This window comes from Anas acuta, chromosome 4, assembly GCF_963932015.1.
Source record: "Anas acuta chromosome 4, bAnaAcu1.1, whole genome shotgun sequence".
Lineage (NCBI taxonomy): Eukaryota > Metazoa > Chordata > Aves > Anseriformes > Anatidae > Anas > Anas acuta.
The window spans coordinates 24633993-24659352 of record NC_088982.1 but is presented as its reverse complement, the minus strand read 5'-3'; the positions used below and the strand labels follow the sequence as shown (position 1 = coordinate 24659352).

The window sequence follows — 25360 nt, the reverse complement described above, 5'->3', positions numbered from 1 at the left end:
TGCAACTACAATCAAACAAGATCGTATCACTTCCTTTATGCTTTTTTCCACTTTAACAGCTAAAGTTCAAGGTATCTGATTAATGACACAAGTGAGATATACAGCGGTATTTACACAAGTAAGTTTCAAAGCTATTGTAAACTACCTACAGTTGACTTACAGGATATTAGCTCAACCATACTGCTGAAAACAGACTCCGAGTTCCAGCACCTTTCCTAGTATAAAACAAACAATAGCTGCAATGTTCCAGCTAAACATCTCAGGAGATCTCATTCATAAATTGCAATATGCATTCAGTTCTGCACAAGCGTCATCCTTCTGGTGTGCAAAGACAGCTGTTACCTACTTCAGGGACAACCCTGCCTGCCCAGGGAGAGAAATCCGTCCATACAGACGATTCAGGTCAGCAGATTATCCCAAACTCCTGACATCCTGCATGGGCTTTTCAAAGAACATGGGGCATTAGGGCACACTTCCAAATTTCTCTTAAAAGTCACCAGCTTTGGCATCCAAGGCCACAACGTGCTTTTGGAAGACTCTTGCCAAAAACCCGCTGTTAAAACCACAGAGAGAAACATGCAAAAGTTAACTTGCATCTCTTGTCCAAAAATTACAAAACACATCATTCAAATACACCTTTAGGTAAAATTTGGAGGATGTCTAAACTTTCCAGAAACTATAAAAGCAGCTGAGTATTGATGGTGTTCAGATGGTTAACTCTTGACAGGTCCAAGACTCTTGGACCTGGAGCTACTCCAAAACACTTCACTGCAGTGGAGACATCTATAGGCAGGTGTGGAACACCATTCGCCAATCTGTGGTTAACATCTTTAAATAAAAGGAAACCAAAAAGCAAACATCGTTTTCACTTCACATAACTCAGCTAAGGAGGTGGGGTGGAGTGAGGGAAGCACTCTGCAAAGCCTGTTTTCTTTAAGCCACATTTCAATCCTCACCATAACAATAGCGTCGGCACTGAAAGGATGCTGCTGTCAAATACCAGTGTGCACAACGTCAAAGCTTGCAAAAGGAAACTAACAGACATACTCATTAAAATTCATTTCATCCATAGTCAAGAACATATTCAAGGCTCAAAACCATAAGTGTTACTTACTCACACAGAAGAATGCCGTTTTCTAACCCAGAACGGAAGTCTTTCTCACCAAAACTTCTGCCTGTCACTTGCTGTAAAAAAGTAGGGGGAAACAAAAGAGTGGCATACATTAGAAGGTGTGCTTTTCAAGAGCAATTCATAGCAAACAGTTAAAGCATCTACTGCAAATGAAACATCCGAATTTTATGGGCATTGCCGAAGAACTAAGTTGTGTACCTCAACGAGGTTCTTCTTCCTGTTTCATTGAGCTATTTAACCCATCAAACAGAGATATTTTTTGCAGCTTATTAAAAAATTAGTATTGGGTTTGAACTTTTGCCTTTAACCTCTCACCTTCCCAGAATAAGCAAATCCAGCCGGAAGCACTTGCCCTTCAGCCACACACCACCATACTCCTTGCCATATGAAATGACATTTCTCATCCTGAAGTCAACTGTGAGCATGGACACAAACTTGGAGGAAGCTCAGGTTCTGGCACATACTCAACCCTCTCAGGGATGCTGGGACCAGGCAGTACATTCTGCATTACAAGCTCTTAAGCTCTCCTCTTGGAGATGGACCATGAAGGAACTGTCTAGGAATCCTAATCCTGCCTGAGGGTGCTGAATGCTAGAGGCATGACCGAAGCCCTGTCCATGACTCATTGCCCTGTTGACAATGGCTTGCCTCTCATCCTCAAATCATTCTCAACAGATGATGTGCTCGGCTAAAGGTATTACCACCAACAAATATGTAAAAATAGTTATGTTTAGAGAGAACTGAACAGAAACAAACCAAACCAAAACAAAAGGCCTGCCTTGTTTTCAATTGTCCTCCAGGAGGTCTTCTCCTTGCCCAGCCAAAACATTGACCGGATGCTTACAGAGTTCTCATGGCTTGCATCCAATCTTTCAGCAAGACCCTTGCTCTGGGCGTTGCTTCCACCATAGAAGAATAGTGGACTGGGGACACATCTGTCCTTATGTACCAGTTCTCTCCTTGCTGTTCCATTCAGATACAAGACCCTTCCCCTCCCAGTTTCCTGTCATAAAGACAGCAATTTATAAAACCTGACAAGTTTGGCACTTTCCCACGGGATTAGTGGCTGCACTAGCTTCGCAAATGCTGGTTGTAGCTACGCACAGCCTTAGACAGATGACAACACTTTGTTGGAATTAAAATGCAAGTAAGAAGCCTAAAACCTAATCCCCCATTTAATTGTAAGCATATTGTTTTTTCAATATGAAGGAGCTTCTCCCACAAACAGTTCACAAAACTTTACCCCCCCACCCCCCATATTCTCAAAGTCAAAAGTCAGATTTTATTTGAATGCATGAAGTAGAACAAGGCACTGGGTTGCCCTCATGCTTCAGTAGAAACCAGACACAATTTGCCAGAAGGAAATGATCTCTGATCCTCTAAACTACTTCTAATCATAGAGAATCATCTCTAATCTTGATCGGCTGGGAGAGAGGGGAATCACGACAACGTAACCATTAGCATTTGGGATGAATAATAGACTCAGCACATCAAAATTGACATTTATTTCATCCACAGTATGGTAATAGAAAGGAATAGGAAGAGCTATTTCATAAAGACTTGACTCACAGGGGAAGAGCTCTGTGCAGGAAAAAAAGAAGACGACAATAATTTTATTTCCCTTCTCAACCTAAAGCAACATCAAACGTTGTAGCTGTGGAAGTCAATCTTTTCATGTGTTTGTTGAACATCTGCATTCACCAGGGAGCAGTACCAAAACTGTGAACACAATTGAAGTAAGAATCGACCTGCCAAAAGCTCTCCCATGGGTATTGCTGTCATTACTGCTGGTGTAGGAAGGCTGCATACATAATATCTGGCTGCAAGAATAACATCGTGAAATGCAAATACACAGCTGGAACAACAATTCATCTAGTAAGAGGTACAACAAGAACTGACAGCAGGTGAGGAAAGACAGGAAGGTCTAGAAACAGTGCATGTCTGTTTAAAAAGGAACTGGAAGTAAATGAGGCATGGAAAGGTTTGTGCCTATTCTAGATGCTCCAGCTGCAGAGGGGAAGCATTCATCAGCTACAAGTCTCCTGATTTAGCCAATTAAAATGTATGAAAAGTACATCAGAGAAAGGCTTGAAACTAAAAATAAGACTGAAGATGACATTATAAACGTCAAAGATAAAAAAAAAAAAAAAAGAAAGTGTGCAGAGAGGAGCAAGCAGCTGGACCCATTTTTTCCAAGAGGAACTTAAAGCTCCGTTTCTTGGCACATACACACAGGTATATTCATGCTTACACATGGAAAATGCATGTTTAATCATGGTGTCACAAAACTGTTGTGTGTTTCACAGGCCTATGCTATGAATATGATCTGAGCACGGTTCTGCGCCCACCAGTTCATCTTCTCACATATCTGGGCACAAGCCTCCAGTGACTGCACAATACTCTGAAAACACTGGCATGCAGAGGGCATTGTTTATGCTGCTGCGCTTTACTACTGAGCTTCACTGGACAAAAGAAAGCTGTAAATCTGCAGCCAGGTACAGAAAACTGGAAAGTTGGGGGAGCAGATCTCTAGCCCATCAGCTTTCGTACTACAGAGGAGTGGTATTCAGACCTGAGCCATGTCACCGGTACACACAACACATTTTGGCAGTCTAGGAGAAAGCAAGGTATGCTGAAGAGTTACCTATTCACTTCTGCAGTGTCAGCACACTGTAGCACAGGGGCCCACAAGTTAGAGGTAAGCATCTTAAAGGAAAAACACAGCTGTATCCTGCTAATGATTTCTAAAAAACAAAAAAGCCTGCCACTTCTTCAATGTTTTATAAAGCTGATAGGAAAAGAGTTGTTTTTCCATGTCATACTGCAATGCAAAAATAGAGAACAGAAGTGAAACACAAAGTTTCACTAATAATAAACACAATTTATTATTGTGTTTCATTTACGTAAGAAGGAATTGATTTTTATTCATCATCTGGATGACATTTTCTTCTCTAAAAAGCTGCAAACGTCTTCATCCAGGGCAATTATTTCACTGCCGGATGTGTTTCTCAGTTTCACTACCACTTGGCAACCCAGAAAACTAAAGCTAAAATGAGTAATAAAAGGAATATTAGGAGACTAAACCGCAGCACACTGACTCTCCATGACAAGCTTTATGGCAAGGGCTCTAATAAGTATTTATACACAGTAACACTTCTTCTATACAGTATTGTTGCTGATTAACTCCTTTGTTCCTTGCAGTTACGCATGCCACTACATCTATGTCATCACGCGTGGCTGTCATCCAGCCACTAACCAGTGCCACATTACACAACCCTATTTTCACCAAGCGTCAGTCCGCTTTGTTTTCCTTGCATTTTGTGTTGCTGCTGGTGCTTCATGAGACTGAGCTTGCAAAGCCTCTGGTGGAAAAACAGCTTAAGGGCATGAAAAAGAAAAGGTGACAAATTAGTGAGCAGATGCTGTCCTCAGGTGAAATTTATCTCAGCCAACAAGCTACAAGTAGATGAATAAACATTAGGCCATCAGGGACAACACTTTGAGAACAGCTAGCCTGATTTGCTGGATGCACATCTGAAAATAGCATGTAAAGCAGCAAACAAAAATATAGACACAGCAGGGAGAGGTTTTTGTTACCCATTACACATTTTGGAGGGCTTGTGAAGCATGGCAGCAAAAAAAAAAAAAAAAAAAAAAAAAAGATTTTTCACAAAGTTTGGTAGGCTGTTCGTTTCTTTGTACATAGGTACAATGCATTTCAATTTTGTGCAATCACTTCACCATCCCATGTCAACTTTTACTTAAATGAGTAAGTCCAACCCGCTACAAAACTAGAAAACATACTGCCTTTACTCTACTTCAGGGAGTTGTAAAAGTAAGGCTTAACCCATAATAATCACGTGTGTAAATAGGAAGCACCGGACCATATAAGTAACAGACAACACGAGCCACCAAAAGATGATGTAGGACAGTTTTTAGGACATCAGGTTTGGGCACTTTTAGAGTAACAAATTCCTACTTTCCAACTTCCAAGATTACTTTTGAGCTAATAACACAAATATGCCAATTAAATTCCTTTTTCACATAGCACAGACAAGAGATTTCTGAACTAAACAACACTGATGAGGTTCAAGTCTCCTTTACAATGGTGGACAAGGACTGCAGCAAACTGGGAGAGCTTTCACTGGATCCTGCGTTTGATGCTTTTACAACAGGATTTAAACTCTTAAACATCTATCAATATAACCCAGCCCTGAACAGTCATATTGTACTGTCATATTAGGAAACTAGAATCTAGCACAGTACCATGGTGTGAATTTCTGTTATCAAGGACAAAAACAGCATAGGCTCAGATTGCCTAATGTAGCCACCAATGAACCACCTGAATTTTTTGTGCTGCAGAGCTGGAAAATGTAAAGAATGCATGGGAGTAAGGGGAGAGATTTCACACTTGGGTAGCAAGATTAATCTGTAAAGAAAGCACTTAATATTATTTATCTTTAGATCTTCCACACACTGGTTATTTAACTTCAAGTGCAATTTGCAAAGTTAACTAGCCGTGCTGAAGTCTCCTTTGTTCTCTTTTTCCTCCTGCTGTTTACCCTCATCCTATTCTTTGAAGTGACACAGAGCTGACTTGCTCTTTATTACACTTCATAGGAACTCCATTTTTCCTTAGCAACAATAGCATAAAATACAGGCTATCATATTGCCTCTCTTTGCTCTAAAATCCCGTCTGCCACTACCACACTGTCAGCTGGGTTAGCTGACAGTTTGGTGTCAACATGTAGCATGGGAGAACGATGCCACTGACACAAACATGCCCCCAGCCCCTTTGATGGACACAGTTCTAAGTCCTCACACAGAATGATTTCTTTGCTACAGGATGATAATCAGTGTCTTTTCCACGAAGGGAGAGACAACTAAAAGCCACCACAGCTGATTTTTTCATGCCCTTTGCCTAGTTTAGTGAGCAAACAATACTAAGAATGGCATGTATTTATATTTAATGCATACACTAAAAAGAACAGATCCACTTAGCACTTCATTTAGTAAACCTGTCAAAGAAAATACAGAAAGAGGAGTAAAATAATTGCACCAAAGTCCCATTCCATCCCCATTCCTCCTATTAAACAATTTTTCCCCAAGAGGAAGACAACAGAGCTCCACTTACACCCCAGACAAATCACAAGGCTACAGAGCAGCATCGCTTTGTTGACTCGGCCCGGAGCTTAGTGGGCTGCTGACAATCCGCCCTCACTGCTTCGTAACTCACCAACGGAGAGAAGAGATCTGCCTCCGAGCACCTGCACTATAGCTCTGCCTGCTGAACGGCCAAGAAATGTGGACAGAAGATGACTGCAGGCAGAGGAGGCTTATTGCTGCTGATAAAGCACAGGCTTCACGATTCCCTTTTAACGCACCACCGCCATCAGCAAGTATTACCTACCCAAAGCTTTAAAGTTAAATCTGGGAAGGTTTTGCTCTCACTAATCCTGCCCGTCACCAGAGCTTTCCACATGAAAATTCTGCACTGGTAACAGCAGCATTATACATATGGTGTTGCCATACATTGTTTGGATTTATGATCACACAGAGCCGCGCGCGTCTCTGCCAGGACATCTGGTAGTATAATCCCAGCTGGCTGGCAAACTGCTAAGGAGTGTTAAAATTTCACGATAGAGTAAATCAGTCTTCTTTTTAATCTCCCCTCCCTAACTCTGTTTGTATACATGCCCAGGTGTGCTGCCAAACGTAGCAGCCTTCCCTTAGGGGCAGGGTGGGACAGAAAACATTTCATTAAAGGCTGAATGTTTTGTGGAGAGCAAAGAGCAGCAAGAATAAACTTAAAAGCTACTTCCATCAGACTTCTCTTGGCTGCAGCGCAATTCCCAAAAGCTTCACCTACCAGCAGGTCATCTGTTACATCAAATTTGTATTTGACAGTCAGTAAATTGCCAGTGCATCATTGTCTTACGGGTAACCAGCTTCTTATCTGTACTTCAAGCAGTATTATCAAAATTAGATACCAGATGACAGATATGACAGAACACCCCAAGATACCTGGTTTCAATCAGTGGTTCAGTTTAGGGTTCTTTTTATTACCTAAAAGAAGAAAAAATAAGGCATCTACAGGAAAAAACTTATTTCCTGTGTTGTGGGATCCATCATTTCTTCCTTAGTTTTAAGATGAATTAAAGAAGGGGGGTTGCAGGCTCTCGCACACAGATTTACCAGTCAGATGTTTGTCATTTATCCTCCTCCTCTACTTGGGAGAATAAGGAGGAATGAAATGTTATTTCAAGGAAATAATTCCTATTTGATGGTAGCATAATGGTACCACAATGATACGTTCTTTAGCTCTGTGCTGATTTCTTTAAGCACGCAACCTCACGCAGGTCAGAGGAGCAGAGATTGGGAGGAGCATGTACCACGTAGACCCAACAAGTGCAACACATACATGACAGCGATGCAGGATGCACCTCTTTCATCCAAGGCACTCTTTAAGCCAATCCTGGCCGTTCCCACAGAGCCTGGCCTCACTCCACTTCAGTGTCTGGAGGAGTCATCTTTTTGGCGGCTGACTAGGTAAATTGAATCCCTTTTTACTACTGCACAGCCCATTCCACTTCAGGGTGAACCAGTCCTTCCTGGAAGCTCCTAGCTGCACCTTTGAAGGGAAGAGGAGCAGATGACTAATAATTACTAGCTCTCATGAACACCTTCCAGGCTTACCTTTCCCCAAGGTCTTGTTATTTTCTTACCCAACCAGGCTAAACAGTCTGCTCATTGAAAAATGAAAGGCTGAGAGAAGTTACTACGAATTTTCCAGCTTCTTTATTATGATTCCCTAGGACTTGCCATGTACAAACACCTGCACTGCCTTCCTACTGTCCTTCTTTCAATGCATGCAGAAAAAAGTCTGTATAGTGAGCTACTCTCCAAAGCTAGAGCTATTGATTTAGCCTTTATTGTTTCCCTAGCGTGACGTTTCTTAAAGGTGGAATTGGTTCTAATAGAGAACTCAAGTTTTGGCTACCAAACTCAGTGTAGCTGGCAGCCTAAAATGCCCGTCTCCTTTTTTTTTTTTTTTTTTTTTTTAAATAAGGTTAAAGCTTTTTTAGAAAATGCCTGACGAATTTTCACTTTGCCTCCGGTTGATTCCACTAGCAACTTTCCAACAAAACGGGAAATCGGGAAATCTGAGCATCGCTGAAAGGGCAAGGAGCTAACAGACAAAACTCCAACCCACTCCAACCCATCGTAACGCCCTTTTCCGCCTGCAGCATCTCACAGGAGCAAATTCACAGACACTTGAAAAACCACTCCTCCAAAATGTATGCTACATTGCATCATTTACATGTTGAAACTGAAACAGCTGCTAATAAAACCCTCTATTTTCTCTCCTCCAGCTTTAGAGAATTTAGGGCTTTAAACACTTCCGATTCAGGACTGTGTGTCAACTAATTACAGCTGCAGAGACAGAGCACAAGTAGCAGCTTCCTCACTGAGCTCAACGTCTTGTCTCTGCCTCAAAGCAATGAAGAGATCAACAGCTCTGTAGGAGATGAAGGGATCACTGCAGTATCCAGATTTGTTAATCGCCCCTTCACACGACTCTAACCTATTTTACATTATTGCTGCATGTATGTGTTACAAAACCATTCTGCTACTTTTTGGACAAGCAAGTTTTTTGACACCAGTGCACTGCTTTGAGTCGGGAACGTGCATCTTGGCAGACAACTTGAAGACTGCACACATTTAAAGCTGGACAGAGACAGGAACACAAGAAGCTGCAAGTACAGAGGCCCAACACCAGAACCACTTCAGCTTGTCATTAACCTCTGTCAACAGACAGACTACCAGAGCTCAGTAATTACTGAGCAGTCGCAATGAAAAATGTCTGCCAGGAGACACCAGCTTCCCTTTTTGAAGAAATCAGATGTTCACCTGAGCCAACCATTACTGAATTTAACCAACCATTTACAGATGACACTTTATGTCCTTAGGTCTCAGAGGAGCCTCTCAATTGCCACTGATGAGCATCACTAGGCACCAGCCTACCTTGAAGCTTTTAAATTTAAAGTCATATCAAGACAATTCCATATGTAAAGTGTCCCATTTACAGTCTGTAATTTAAATATATAGATAAAAGTACAGCTTAGCAAGACATTTTAAGATCTGACCTGATTCTCTTGACAATAGGCCCGGAAGTCCAGAGCAAGCAAAGCAAGAAACTGTGGGAAATAAGTTATTTTATATTGACAGCGCTGGAAAGCTTAGCTTTATCTACTGTCAGTGCACTGCAAAACACTGGTCCTTGCAAAGGAAAGGGAAAGGGGAAAAACAACACTTCTGAGGGCAGGATCTGAGCTCCTTGGACGTTCCCTCCAAACTCTGGGTCATCACTTGGCAGGATCTCCAGCAGGAACAGAGTTGCGTGCCATAATTTTTCAATCACTTGCAAACGAAACCACAGAACTACCAGCTTCTAAACAGGAAAAAAAAATGTGCATTTCAAAAACCGTGGAATGCAGAAAAAGGATCCACTTTCCTGCAGAAAGAAGGCTGACCTTAATTCAGGCATACAATTTCAAGGCCTTCATTAGTAGCACTCTGGAAGTAGATTTGTTATTAAGCTAAGTGTGCTTTTGTTCCTGCCTCTATAGAGACGAGCTAAGGGAAGGCATTTAGGCTCTGAAAGCTTTTCCAGCTAAGCCAGTTTTTAAACACCATTTGGCCACCGAGCAAGGGTGGAGCTACATTCCCAGTGCTGTGCGGAGCAGAAAGGGCCTGCTGCTCCCTCAGGGCATGGAGCAGCCGGAGATGGCCCCAGCGCAGTCCGTGTCCTCCCCAGTGGGGCCTGAGCATGGCAGGCAAAGATGTGTGTCATACCAAGGCCCAGCCACAGCACCTGATGTGGCAAATTGATGATCTAGGTCCAGGGTCTACGCCTGGAGTCCAGTCAGGATCAAAGCGAGACAGGGCCAGAGACAGGACTGGGGACACAGGCACAGCATGGGTCTAAAGTTCATCCAGAGAAAGACTCACAGCAGTCACTGAGCATCCAGTGAACCCTTGAGCTGTCCTGCAGAAAGCAAAACATGGCCCAAAGTCAGGCTCCACTAAGAGTGGCTACATCAAGCGGGACGGAGTGGCCACAGCCAGAGGGCTTGCACTGCAAATGCTGCCTCTATGCCAGGCTACTCCACATCTCCAGATGCTAGCAGAGATGGTAATACTGCAACCCACAGGCAGTAATTGGTTCTTAAAGACCCTCTGATTCACTTTACGTATCATATAGCAATGGAAACCCCCTTTCTTCTCCCCTCACACCCTATATGAAAACTGGAGAGGGTGACACATCCACAAAGAGAATGCTGCCATAAGGGAAGAAGCAAAAATGATAAAGTAAATGAATAGAAAGGTATGGTGAAACAGAACAGCCATTTCTCTCCGAAGTACAAAGGCATTACAATCCAAATGGAAAGCCTACTGCAGCCTCTAGTAAAGAAAACTTTTTTTCTGTTCTCCCCAAATCTGCTCCATGCCTCCAGTGTCCTACACCCCGAGAAACCCTGCAGAAGAAAATGACAGCTGCCATTACTGCTCCAGACTAGAGAAACAGTTAAGAACAGCTAGAGTCAACTAATGTTTTTGATCAAGTCTCTTTCAAAGTGGATGTGATTCATCAGTAGACTTGGCTGCCTTAAATAGAAAATAAAGTACTTCAAGATTTCAAATGACAGAGTGCTCTTCAAAATGCACTTTCTAGAGTAGTGGCCAGCTTAGACAAAACTAAAAAAGAGAGCCTCCTTTTTCCCCCCTTCTGCAACATTTACTTCTCTCTCCTCCTCTCCCAACCCCCCAACATTACTTTTTTCCCCAGCTGAAGACCATTTAGACCTATCTTTCAGCAGATTGCTCCCACAGGAGATGGCCATCTTGCAGTGTGTAATGAGCACTAGAATTGAAAGACATTTTTCATTCATCCTGTTTAGCTGTTTAGCTGGAATAGGGCAGCTCCACGTAGATACTGATAGGGTTTTCTGGTAAACGTAATTCATAAATCAGTATCGTTGTCTCCCTGCAATGATAAACATACCACTTAGAGATCGAGAGCATCAAATCAAGATCCATTTACACGGCTGCCCCTGAGATACAAAACAGCAAGGCTTCGCAGGGTAGATTGCTCCTATTTTCTCCCCTGCTGCTCCAGATACAGGGAGTCTTTGTTTGGAGGACATTGAGAACAGAGCGAGAAAGGGAGGAGGATTGATGATGCTTACAACAATAACAAACACTGCTCTTTTCTACGGCGAGAACACCTGCTGCCTCCATCAGTTTAGGCTCATCCATTATGCAGCACGCCAGCAGCGATGGCTCCCGAAGCACTGAGGCCATGGCAAACCTGACCGAGGAGCAAGGAACGGATCAAGCAACCTCATGTTATCAAACAAACAGTCTACCCGAGCACTCAGTCTCTTCCCTGTTTAGTGCTGTATGAAACAGATACTAGGAAGAATTAGATTAAGCATCTGGTTCAAATACAGGAATAAATGAAATTGCCTTCAACGAAGTTTGTCAATTTAGCCTTGTAGTAAATAAATTCCTGAAGAGAGAAGAAAACCCAACAACTATTTTAATTGCTGTTACTTTTATTTTTACTCTTAGTGGAAACCATGTAAGGTCTTAAATGGATTGAAAGGAATGTAATTATTTAACTGTAATGCTTTAGTAGTGGAAAAGGAGCCTATTAAAAACATGCTTAACATTTCCAATCTAAACAGTAAGAACTGCAAGTCTCAAAACATTTGCTACCTTTCTACAATTCTAAAAATCTTTGGAGTTGGCCACTTTCCCATCAGACATCAGGCTTGTCCCATGAACATTTTCATGCTTCTCCCACACCATCGCCTCCAGAGGCAACTCCAATGCTACAATAAACCTGCAGCATTGTCAGGACCCAACATTGAAAGGTATCTTTAAGTGGTAAGGGCTAGAAAGCAAAGTACTTTTAGAATGAATTCACAACTTTCAGCTGTCAAAAAGAAAGGAAAAAGCCTGACTGATTAAAGTTCTTTGTCCCCAGATTGGTTTTCCAAATAACTCCAGAAATTCACATCCAGAAAGCAACCTTTCCCAAATCTGAAATAAAAAAAACCACCTAAGGATCTTGAAATTATTCATTAATTCACTCCTCATACAACTATATAAAAAGGAAAATAAAATTGCTTTGATTAAATCAGACCGTTTTCAATTTTCACATATTATTCAAATAGCAAATGAAATTAAAGACAAATAAATATCCTCAACTTTATTCCTTTTAAAAAGCACAAGGGTATTGACAACATTATGTGGCACTCTTCAGTAGTATTTTACTTCTAAATGTGGAGTAGCATTACTGCTTTACAAACAGCAAAATGAGCCAATACTGTTCAAAGAGGGTCAGAGCAATTAATAACCTCACCTGCCAGAACAAGAATCCTTGGCTAGTCTACAAGCAAAATCATAAACAACATTCAGAAAGAAAAGAAAAGAAAAAAAAAAAAAAAAAAGAAAAAAAGAGAGAGAAAAAAAGAAGAAAAAGAAACCAAGACTACTACACATTTAAGTAATACAGATATCCCGTGTATCAGCCAACATTTTTTGGAAAACACTGCAAAACATTCTTTTGGGAAGGCGTTCACTTATAGGAAATCGTATTTCTCTCCCCTTGTACTTTATTGTGAAAAGGTATTTGCATGACAGCAGGAGTTTTGTTGTTCAGTTCGAATGCTCATATAGTCTGTTCAATCCTGCCTGTTTATAAGTGCACCAAAGTCAAATTAAAATCTAAAATAAAACCCCCTCGTGATGTTTTAAAAGCCAAAACTCAGGAAGAATTCAAAGCTTCTTTCTCTCTGGCTAAAATTAAAATTTTCTCTCGTAACCAGCTGACTCTGATAGGTGCAACTTCTAAGCCCCTTTTTCTAAATATTGCCCAGCCTAGGCTGCAAGAAGCAGTCACCTGTGGCAATCTACCAGGAACAGCTGTCTGATAACAACCTGTCATCTGGAATTAAGGGCAAGAGTTTAAGACTTTACATGAGAAGGGGAAAAAAAACACATAATGTTCCTGATTTCATGAAAATATCCCCTTACAGAGAAAGACAATACGCTTTCTGAAGTGTTTGTGAACGCACCTCCTAGCTTTTCACTCCATGGCTATGAGCAGAATATGAAAGTGTTTACATGGAGCTGGAGAAGCCACTGGAAAACCAACGTTACTTTGCCAAGCCCGATCTGCTGATACACTTGCAGCCACCACCTGACTTAGCTATGCCAGTTAATCTGTCTTAAAAGCTAATTTTTCTTCTGGTATCAATCCTACCATTACTGTTTTGGTACATGACGAGAGGCACCAGGTATCTGAGCTGGCTCTTTTTAGCCAAGACAGGAATACCAGCACACTCTCCAACCATCTGTTTTTATCATCCGCTGCAAAGGTTGGCCAAATAATTGTAAGTCCAGCACATTTGTAGCCTTTTGCACATTCTGCACTCTGACTCCACACTTTAGAGAACTGCTAGAGGTTTTCTCCCCATTAGCTTGAAGCGATATTTCCTTATTCTCACCCCACTTTGCCTTTTATAACAAGATTTTTACCCGTCATTAATAAAAGGAGGTATTTTTCCCTCAGCCACACAACAGTAGTGGGTACAAATATTTAATAAACCAAACACCTACATGGAGCAAAGGAATTTAATAAAGGCACGTTAAAAGAGAGAAAGATAATCCTGCTGCTGCTTCACATGGTGGATGGCTGGAAAGGTGTAAACGGGAAGGAAGGGAGGGCAAGCAGGGCCAGGTGCCTTCATTGCACAGCATTGCATCACATCCATTTTGTGCTTATCACTTTCAGCTGAAGTCTGGGCATGAACTTTCTCTGCTCCCTCAAAGTTTGACTTGGGCTAAAACACAAGGAGACACGAGGATAAAAATGAAGCTGCAGACAGAAAAGTCCTTTAGCCATTAGGAGCAACACATAAATCCTGTTGATGCAGGTTATCTCCTGACAGAGAAGCACAGCTGCTGAGTCCAAAAATTACAAAACCCGTGTTTGTCCAAACATTAGGAACACAAGAAGAGGGCTCAAAACGTTTATTCTAGTTGCTTCTTTTCTATCTTCATGAGCTGACACTGTAAAACTACTTGAGGCGTTTGCATTAATACAAATTAAACGGGATAACAAAACTATGTCTCTAGCTAGTTGTGTCTTCTTACTGCTGATCTGAAGAACCATTATATAATGGAACTAAATTGGATGTCTATTAACATGAAAATACAGATTCAACATCAGAAAAAAATAATATTTTTGTACATTTCACATCCAAACCACAAGCCAGCAAACACTAGAATTTTCCCCAAGACTAATAAAAGTAAGTTACTTTGTGGTCTTTGGTTACTAGTCTAAAACCAGATACATTACTTTAAAACTTTGTTTTTACCTAGCAGGGCTTACAGTTTAAACCAGACAGCAAACGAAAATGAAAATTTGGACAACTGAAACCTGTTTTTGAATACTGTTTAGGACACCCTCCATCTAGGCTTGAATTGCTTCTTGAACTGCTCCACAAAACCACATCCTGTCCTCATTCAGTTGTGCCATTTTCTCCCTCATCCTCTAAAGCTTAGTGCCGTATGAGAAAACTGATTTGGGCCACTTTTAAGGGACCTGAAGCGAGATCCTGTAGAGACATAACTGCAGAGTAATTGTGTTAATACCACAGATTTTCACATTTTAGTGGCATTCTTTTTGGCTCTTCAGATAACAATGTTCATTCCAGCTTTGTGCAGGAGGAGGAGGAAATGGAATGGTCCTGTCTAAAGCCAAAGTTAAGAAGTGATATTGAACAGGCAAACTGAATAAAAAATATGCTTGTCCCTTGCTACATCACCAACAGATGGTAATGTCTTTTGCAGAGCTCTTAACTAAAAGCAGGCCATTACCCCTAGGTGCCCAAATCTGCCATTAGTTTCTTCTATAACAATTTGCAAGATAACCTTTTAGAAGTTGGGCAAGCTGAGCAGAGGTGTTTACTAACATGAAAGGTAAGGTCTTTTTAAAGACTTGTCCAGGGAAAGTCAGAGAAATACATGACAACACAGTACCCATAAACTCCTGTGGGTGATTTACTCTGATGAAATAAACCACATGTGGAAAATGAGGAAATAAAAACACAAATGTAAACAACAGAAATTCAAGCTGATGCATTTAGGTGAGCTGTCACAATGCTGCGTGAAGGAGATGAAACTAAAAGAGCATATACAATGTTTGTTTTTTTTATGCTTAATGTTAGCTCACAGTCCTTTCATCTTCGCTGCCTCCCTTCAAACACCTCCGGTTTGCTGCTGCCCCCAACGTACCATCTCCTCTCAGTGCTGACCATGTTGCCGTTATAGTCACAATAGCACATTTACACTGATTTACCCAATTTTGTACACTAAGAATAAGTATTTCCACTCAGGAGCAGAAACTAACATCTAGCTAAATATCCCTTGAGCTTCTAGTTCGGTTTCTCATTCATTTTCAGTTAGGCATGTATTATTTGATCTAAAGGCAATAATAACCACCCCAACAGCTACTCAGATTAGTGTAAACTAAGCCCCTCAGCTCTTGACAGGGAACTAGCTTTGCCTGACCCAGTGCAGCCCTGTGCAGGTCCTTTCTGCACTAGGGTTGGAGAAGGTGCTACTGCCTGCAGCTAGCAACTCCCCTGCACTCCAAGAAGGTTGAGCTTTGCTTCTTCTGTAAGTGCCCTCAGATAAACAAAATCCTTTCTTTGTTCCTTCCCCTTGTAGTAACAGGAGTGACCAGATGGGAAAAATCAACCAAAGGTTTTCCTGATTATAACAATTTTATTATGAACAGCTGTTTTTCTCCTACTCATCGCTGTATCTTACACAACTTCTCAATGGCCTTATGCACACCATCATTTCTGCATTTATCTACAACCTATTATTTTTGTAACTATCCCTATAAAGGGCTTTTAAATCTTCATATTGTAGATGTGCATTCGTTCAACAGCTAAACATTTAACATAAACATACATCTAACATTTCACCAGATTAGAGGATCTTTCCAGCTAACACATTTTACAGGTTTTATCAGTTTGCAAATTCACAGAGCAGCCTCACAGGGACTAACACTTACATGTCTCACAATCAAAACAAACAAAATCATCAGTCCTTAGAAGATATTTAGTAAACAAAACAAGGTGTGTGCTGACTGCAGCATTAACATAAACAAATGCCACCAACATTATTTTTCCCATACTTCAGAAGTCAGCACTATCTCCAGATTCTCAGGAAGACAGCACAGCTTGGATCCCTGCTTGGTTGCCTTAATGACAGGTGATCAGTGCCTAATAAAGGACTCAATGCTAGTGCCTTGCAGAATGAAAAAAAAATAAATCATAATTTGACAAAGTCACAGAACAAGACACTTATGAAGCTGTTTGTAATTAGCTTGGGAAAAAAAAAAGAAAAAAAGAAAAGAAAAGAAAACAAAACACATCAGCAGTAAACCTGCCAGCTCTTTGGCTAACTGCAACCCCAGAGATTAGGAGGGAGATGAGAAATACTGGCACCAGCTCCCCATGTAAAGGCTGAAGATGTGAGAGGAGAGGAAGTGGAAAGGGAAAGGGCAATGGTTTCGCAGTCTGTTCCACCACTATCATCTGCAAACTATCTGTACGCATTAATGAAACAATTAGATTACGCTGCTAACAAACCTAGCAGCCTGCATTCGTGTCTGTGATGTGTGTGCACTAAGCAGGTCCGGATGCACACTGGCACACAGCTGGCTTGAATCAAACATAAGTCTCATTGGTATCAGTGGCTGCCACCTCTCAGCTGTGTTAAATAATGATAACTACAAACATTCCGTATTATTTTCATATTCAGTCGCTCTTAAAAAATCGAGTGGCAAATAAAGCAAAAAATTCTGGTGAAGTTGATTGGTTTTGAACATTGAGCATAAGCCACACAGAATATTTTTGAAGGAAGCTGCAAAATAAAAACAAATTTAAATTTTAAAAATGTGTTTGGAAACATTTCAGCTGCTTTTCTTTTTAGTATTTCCCATGTAACTATTTGTGGTTTGCTAGGAATTTTTTAATATTCATTTGATTCAACAAACAGATGCCAAAGCTTCATCTCAAAATTCTGCTTAAGAGTTTAATTTATTTTTTGAAAAGGAGCTAATAGGCTTTAAATATCTAACTCTTCTTCAGCAAACAGTCCAGAGACAAAAACCAGCCAAAGGTCAGACTTGCTAAACACGTATCTATGAAATTCAGATGAAAACAATGCTTCCTGCAACTAATACTTTTTCTGTGTTTCCCACTGGGCTCAGAATTCAGTCTTTTTGCTATTGGGACAGAGGGCAAAAATTCTTTTCTGTAAGTAAAGTGTAGAAATACCCAGCTGTGCAACTTGTAATCTACACAGAGCCACACCAAATGCATGCATGCTTCGGGTAGGCTATGTCCCCCTCCCCTGCCCCAGTTACTCATATAGCCAAGGCATGAGATAAAAACAGCTATCTGATGCAGTAGTTGGGAACAGGGAATTCCCTGTCACACTCAGTCTGAGACAGATGCCTGCACCTGCACCACAGCAGCCCTCTTGGTCACTGTTCAGCCACCCCAGCTCAGCCCCATGTCCTGCTGGATGGAGACCTCGGCCACATTGCCACTACTGCTCCTCCTACCAGCATCACCACCAGCTGCTGGAAAACATTTTGCAGTCACTCCCTGGATGACTTTGAGGGTCTTCAGTGAATTCTTGAGAAATATGAAACCCAGTGGGAGGAAAAGGACAAGCGTGACTACCAAAACAAGTTCTCCCGGAGTTGTAACACTTAAAGGCAGGTACTGGTCCAGCTTGCTGCTCAGCCATCAGCTGCTTAGCTGAGACAAAAAAAAAATAAATCAACAAATCAAATGAATCATACAAACCCAGCAACTGGGCCAGGAATCTCTCTCTCTCTCTCTTCATATGCAGACTTTTTTTTATATGAATGTTATCCTTGAGGTTAGCTATTTAATCAGTATATTGTTTTATAAAGCCTCTCACCAGCCTTTAAAATCTAATTATTTCTGTGGACCAGTCTCTCACTTAATACAGTTACTTTGCACAAATAAGGGCACCCAATTTGAAGGCACAGGTACTTGTATATTAGAGATGGAAGCACTTTTTTACAGGGAAAAACTGCTCACAACTGTCAGATAACTAGGACACACACACACAAGGATCAGGCTATTAGTTCTGTAAGACCAGATGCTAAACTTCCTCAAATGTGCTCTTCATTAAAAATAAGTAACTTCTGAAAATTGGGTATTTATCCATATGTTCCCTACAACTACACAAACAAATAAAGGAAAGGTTGGATGTGGTGCTTAGGGACATGGTTTAGTGGGTGACATTGGTGGTTGGGGGATGGTTGGATCAGATGATCCTGAAGGTCTTTTCTGACCTTAGTGATTCTAAGATTCTAAGAAAGCAGCTTTTAAAAACTGAAATATGTGTAAGTTGCTGTCTGTTTCCTCCTGTCCCTCGATATATGCTTAGAGGTTGAATTTCACTGGTTTGTGCTTCCAAATGAAGTCACACAAACCTTGCAGGTGCAAACTCCATGGTACGGGAGAACAGTCCTTATGGCTGAAGAAAACAAGGCTACACACCTGTTCACAGAGGAAACGTCTGCCTATGCAGTCTGTTCATTCTAGATCAGACAAAACCCTACCACATAAAGACATACCTACAATTTCAGTGACTGCATGAAGTCTCATTGTTCTGTTCATCTTGAAAAGGTAACTAATTCTACCACATTTAAGGCAGAGTTACTGATATCCATTTACACAGAATCACAGAATTTCTGTCCTTAAGTGTCCTTAGTCCTCTCCTCCTTATCTTAGATTGTTGTTGTTTTTTACATTTTTATTTTATTTTTCTCACCAATGTGATTTCAGGTATTTATGATACCACAGATATTGCTGGAAGACAAGCCAGCACTTAATCCACTCACATCCATTTAACACTAGCTCTCACAAATTCATGATGGTAGCTGTCTGATAGTGCTCCTTAGCAGAGACATACCAAGTAGTCAGATGCAGAACACGGAAGCCATAGGCTAATTTATAATCCCAAGCAAAGAATAACTGTCTTTGCACCATCCTCTCAAACTATCAGGTTAGTAAATGTAATTTTTGCAACAAATTTTGCACAATTTGTGTGCTGACAGCATCTTTTTGTTCCGTTACTAGGTGCACACAGAGTAAAAGACTTCAGAACTTCATGTCTCACACACAAGGTCTCATCCTGGCTGGGCATGTCCTGTCCTCTCCAAAATATTTAATGCAGAAGGCAGCACTGCAAGATGTACTCTGTCACCATCAACCTGATTTTCACAATACAGAGCAAAGCTAAAAGGATTAGGGGCTTTTAGCAAGACGTCGAGTTACCTAGGAATCATCAGCTGTGATATTTATTTCCTCAACAGCAGTATAAAAGGAATAAAGCTATGCTAGAAGGGCATTTTCATCTTTCTGAGCCTCCTTCATTAACGAAATTAATCATCCTTTATAGTAGGGTACAATGCCAGCTGCTCTTGCCAATATTGTACAAGCTAGGGACGTGACTTTAAAAGTCCGTGATCCTCCGTATCTAGCACTTGGTCATTATTCAAAGGGCATCCATCTCATCCCTTCACCATGCAGACTGGGGGCGGGGGGGAATGTGTTGCTCTTTTCCGCGTTAGAGACTTTTCTGCTGGAGGAATGCTAAAGAAATGCCATTGTTCTCATCAAGCACTCCATCACATCATTCTTTTAGACAAATTCAATCTTGTGCTCCTGCCTTAGCTTGCAGAGCAAACACTAGCACATCTCAGGTGAGGATGCTTTCTAAAACTGCAAGTCTTTGCAAAAGGATGAAATTGATTCTGCGTAAGTCGGGTTCGTTCTGTATTACACATTTATACTAGAACTCTGCTGATGCATATAAAGGACAAGCCATATTTCTTGTAAAAGGCTTGTCATTTGGCATGTAGCACCAACTGCTTTATTCAGTTTTCTCCAATTAGCAGAGTTATTTTCTATCCAATTAAAAGAACAGGGTACATTTAGTCTATGGACCATTCTAGCACACCAAACAAAAGTCTTTTGTGATCAGTGAGAAAATTCACAGAGAATGCATACGGCATAATCATTTTGCATTATGTGTGAAATTCCACATCATTAACCCATGAAGAAGCAAATCTTCCCCACAGCTCCTCCATATGTAGCTTCAGACAGGTCTTTCTGATCCACACTAAAAGCAAATTGGCTCATCATCTAACGCAGCCACTTGCAGACTGGGGAAACAAAAGCAAAGAGAGGTCTGTGTGTGTGTGGCAGGCAACAATCACACTCTGGGAGACAAAAGCACAGTTGTGAGGCAGAAAATGCTGTTTTTAGAACTTACAGCAGTAACAAGTAAACGTGAAACATAAAGGAAAAGGTAACTTCACCCCTCAACAATCAAAAGCCAGCTGACCAGCCACTGAAAAGTCTTGCCCTGTGAAGAGTCAGGAAATGAAGTGTTTATAAGGTTATCATCCACAAGAAGAAATTGAAAAGAAAGCCCCCTTGAAACGTAGTTTCACAATCAATCAATCCATAAAATCTGAGTTGAAATGGTATTCAATCAATTTTTACAGATACAGAATATCTTTAATGGCTGTATATTTTCAGTGATATATCAGAGGTGGACTGTTTCTGTCTTCCCATTGGAACTGGTGCTAATAATGCTTTAATGAGTCTGGAGCTAAGATGTCCCCTCATCCTACATGGCAATGGTAACAGCCTATACGTACACTTGTGAGTTCTGTTTTGCTGCCAATTTTTTCTTCTTTCTTTATCAGAAGAATTCCATTGCAATGCTCACTTCCAAACTACCACCTCACCCAGAGAGAAGATTTCTACTCTACCCCATTCAGTCTCCTGTTGTTGTGACTGAAGAGCTATGTGACAATACTGAAGAGTGAGATACATTTGGAACTGGGAAAGTTATTTAAGTCAAAAGACAATGCTAGCACAAGAACAAGCAGGTATACATCAGTCATAGCTGCGTCTAGGTTGAAAACTTGTGTTTCTAACCATGGAAATACTCAAATGCTACTCAACTAAATCTTCATAACCACATTGCTTCACTGTTCATTATTACTTCTAAGATGAAGTTTGGCCATCTTATTTTTTTCTAGGATTACATGCCCCAGTTGCCTGTAACTGTGAGGGTTTCCACACAACGTCATCTTCTCTAGTCCTGTATCCTACGGCTTCTGTGCTGCAGCAGGCATCCTCTTTTCCCAAAACTATCCTAGTGCCGACAGCAGATGAGATTTTGGTCACATCCATGAACAATAAACTTCTCACAACAGTGCTGTTTTGTGTGCTTGTTTCAGCTGAATTCAGCTTTTTTTATATCTTCATCTTTTTCCTTCTACAATCATGTATGCAATCTCTGAAGTGCAACATGCTGACTTTCACTGGTGGGATTTCAAGACTGGAATCCGGAGAACCTAATCCCAGCACAAGTGTAACTGAGTGAGGATACCATGCTAGAATTCTACAGTTCCTGTGCTAGAACTAGGTAGCCAACTCCACTGTAGAAGAAGGCCTAACAGGTTCGATATGCTAAGAAATGACCAATCCCCCAAATGACAAGCAGCAGTTATTTTTGTCCTGGAGCAGCTTTATTTCACATAACTGCCCAAGGGCACTGAAATGTTTAAAAAGGCAAGGATGAAAACTCAAAACAAAGAATTAACAAAGCTGTTTTCAGTGCCATGTTTAGATATTGTGCAGTAAGCCTGGAGCAATGCCACACAACAAACAAGATCAATACTGAACAGCTGCCCTTGTGCACTGAAGGGCATCTTGGGCATTGAAAGAAACAGAGACTGTTGGAGAAAGTCTGCAATCATGTAAGTAAAGATCACAACCTATGCTGCATCTTAGAAAGAAGACTGGAAAGATCACCTAAATACCAACACCAACTTTTGAGTGTTTATCTTCAAACTGCCTCTACATTTTTAAAACTATTTTTATTAGTATTCCAATTCACGTACAAATACTGAATATTAGCCCTCAGAGGAATGCAATAGCTGTGACGTCTTATTGTTATGTCCACAACCAAATATTGCTGGATCTTGTTTGAACCATGGTAGAATTTGCACACAGAAATCTAAAGTTTTTTATTTATTTCTGTTTTAGCTGCTATCATGCCCAGAAATTCAATAAGCACTAATAATTGCAAGCTAAATTAGGAAAATGATTAATTCTCTGTACTATCTTTGAGAGCAGTTCCTAAACAGTTCCCCAAATTATTTCAGTGTGGAGTGCTCCTAGTTTCAAGAAAAACCTTTAGGGTTGTTCTGACATTCAAGGTGAAAAATCCTTGCCTAGAACAGGCAGGTAGTTTAGATATTGAAACAAGTATATACGAACTACCAGGGAAGTCATCAATTGTACATCTGTTTTGTTTCGTGAAGGACAGAAGTGCCATTTGGAAGGGGGATGCGAAAACAGCCTGCACTGCCAGATCTTAGATATCAAAACTTTATAGAATAAATTGTTCAGAAAAATCCTGCTCCAGGCAACTCTAATGAGTGGACTTGGGGCTTTATATAAAAGGACCAGAAATGGTGTGCAGGCTGAGTGAAGCTCAAGACGCAGCTTTATAAGTTGATAAAACAAGGTTGTGCTTCAGGCAAGTGGTGGTAGAAAGAACAGCTGAGGAAGTACATACCTTCAATGCACTTTATGTCCCATTTTATAACAAATAAACCAATTTATGGATCACTCAGCATATGAAATCACTTCCACACTTTACAGAACCAGATTACAGTAGGCACCACAGTCTCTCTGCTTTTAAACACTTTGGGCCTCTTCCACAGGGGAGAGACAAAGAGTGGAGAGTTACTGCATCCCCTAAAATTTTGACAGGAAGTTCATTAGAGAGACAAAGAGCTCCTGACCAAAAGACTGATGCAGTCGGACGAAGGAAAGGCTCTGTTGCAAAGCTGCACTGTCCAGCTCACAGAAGAACTCCGTAGCCTTGTCTCTCAGATGTCTGCATTGATGGTAAGAATGCACTACTCCAGCACTTGAAGAAAATCTTGCGTCTCTCACTAGTTCCTGCTAGTGCACCAGTCATCATCTAACATATGCAGCAGCTGGATAAACAGAGCTTTGCACTGAACATAAAGATTTCTTTTGATTTGTAATGAAAACCATCACTGGCCATCACAGCTCACCTGCCACAGAACCAATAATAGTTTTAAATGTCAGGCATCAAAGAAGCCTAAGCACGGAATACAGTCAGAGCTCTGGCACTCGTGCCTCTTACGACACATATTGACCACAGAAATAGTTCCCAGTTTTCCATATGTAAGACTTTTCATACCTGTGTTGCAGACCTCACTAAAGCATGATCCAAAAACAATATTAGCCCTAAACGGAGAGGTTTTCTTCACGAGGAAGCAATAACCCTCCTTAAAAGGAAAGCGTTCTCCTCCTAGTTCCTTTTTCTGGGGTTCTATTAAAAAACTGACAATTACGGGTACTTGACGCCTTCAGCCAGCTGTCTCTCCCTCAGTGCCTCCTAAAGGCTCGTGTGGACAGAAGCCAGAGAATCCATGTTCTGGTCTCTGTGTTCTCTCTTGTCTTCGCCTTCTGCCTCCCCAGGCAGGTGTCCCTAAGAGCACCAAGATGTGCAGAGTAGCTGTGGAGCTTACACAAACTCAGCTAATGATAGCGATAACACAGAGCATGAAGTTAATGACCTGAGCAAGCCAGGATGCAGCCCCATGTGGCCTTCCATTCAGCCCTGCACAATATTAGATGCATTATGCACATCTACCCCTGCATTTAAAAAAAAAAAAAAAAAAAAAAAAAAGGAAGGAAAAAACACTGCCACACAACCACAGCCAGCTTTGCAAAATACATGATGTCTTGTCTGTGGACATAAGAACTAGCATGCAGTGTTACGGACACCGCTACACGAAGGGCTGTGCACACTTGCATGATGTGCAGTGGAGTAGAGTGCGAAGTCCTACGCTCTAAATGCCTCATGTGGAGGAAGCTGGATGACTGCCAGCGGCTGTAAGGAAAGAAGAATAGGCGTGGGATCTCAGAAGAAACAGTATAAGCGTATTTGTATGTGGCGAGGTGGATGGTGATGAGCCAGCCTGAAAGCCCGCAAGCTGCCTCAGAGAAACCTACATAGCCGAAACTTTCTTAAATGCCTCCAGAAAGATACAAAGAACTTGTACACAAAGAATTAGCCTTAGCCCCAGTATTGATCTATAGAGGAACACTCTTAGTAAGTGACATAAAACTACAGATCACTGGCTCTTGAGTCCAGACTGTTCTCCACCAGACCTCCCACTCTGCTGGTCTCTCTCCAATTTGTACTGAAGAACACGAAGGGAGAGCATGTCAAAAGTCAAGGCAAACTACATCCACAGCACTCCTCTCAGCCATTGAGCCAGTTACCTCACCACAGAAGGTAACCAGGTTGCTCAGCCACAATGTGTCCTTCGAAAATTGAGGCTGCCTATTCCAAATCATTTCTCTTTTCTTTGTATGCCTGTGAACAGCTTCCAGGATCTATTGCTGCCATAACTTTCCTGGGGACTAAGGTGAGGCTGACTTCTGTAGGTCTCCAACTGGCCCTTCGTGAAGACTGGCCTGACATTTCCCAGTTGCAGCCATCGTGGAGCTCTCCCAGTTGCCACGACCCCTCAGTGACAGAAAGCAATCTTCCTTCCACTGCCAACGTACTGCAGAAGACCTTTTTGTTACTGTTCACATCCCTCACGCATCTCAACTCCAGCTCAGTTTTGGCCTTCCCAGTTTGGTCCCTGCATGCCCAGGTAAGGTTGCTGTACCCCTCCCAGACAGCCTGCTTATTCTTATTTTCACCTTCCCTGCTCTTTGCTTGCATTCCCTACTCACTGGCAGCTGCCTGACTTCCTGCACTCAGAGTGGAAGAAACTGAGAAACGGAGTTGAGGAGACTGCCCCTGAAGAGCAGCCAACTCTCTTGGGACTCTCTCCTTCAGAGCAGCCTCCTATAGGATACCTCCTACCAGTTTCCTGAAGAAGCTGATGTCTGCTTTCCTCAAGTCCAAGGGGGTTCCTCTACTTTTAGCCTTCCCTGACAATTTTAAATGTCACCA

General features: G+C 41.4%; 1 protein-coding gene across 10 annotated transcripts in view; it reads right to left on the bottom strand.

Moving 5' to 3' along the window:
* LIMCH1 (LIM and calponin homology domains 1) overlaps nucleotides 1-25360 on the bottom strand; it is a 172653-nt gene that overhangs the window by 109229 nt on the left and 38064 nt on the right. For 9 of the 10 annotated variants that reach the window (XM_068680221.1, XM_068680226.1, XM_068680219.1 and 6 more), the window contains one exon: nucleotides 1115-1185. The exons of the other annotated variant lie outside the window; for it this stretch is intronic. In XM_068680221.1, coding sequence (XP_068536322.1) covers nucleotides 1115-1185 — 71 coding nt within the window. Of the gene's footprint in view, nucleotides 1-1114; nucleotides 1186-25360 lie in introns of those variants that run through there. 10 annotated transcript variants of the gene reach the window in all.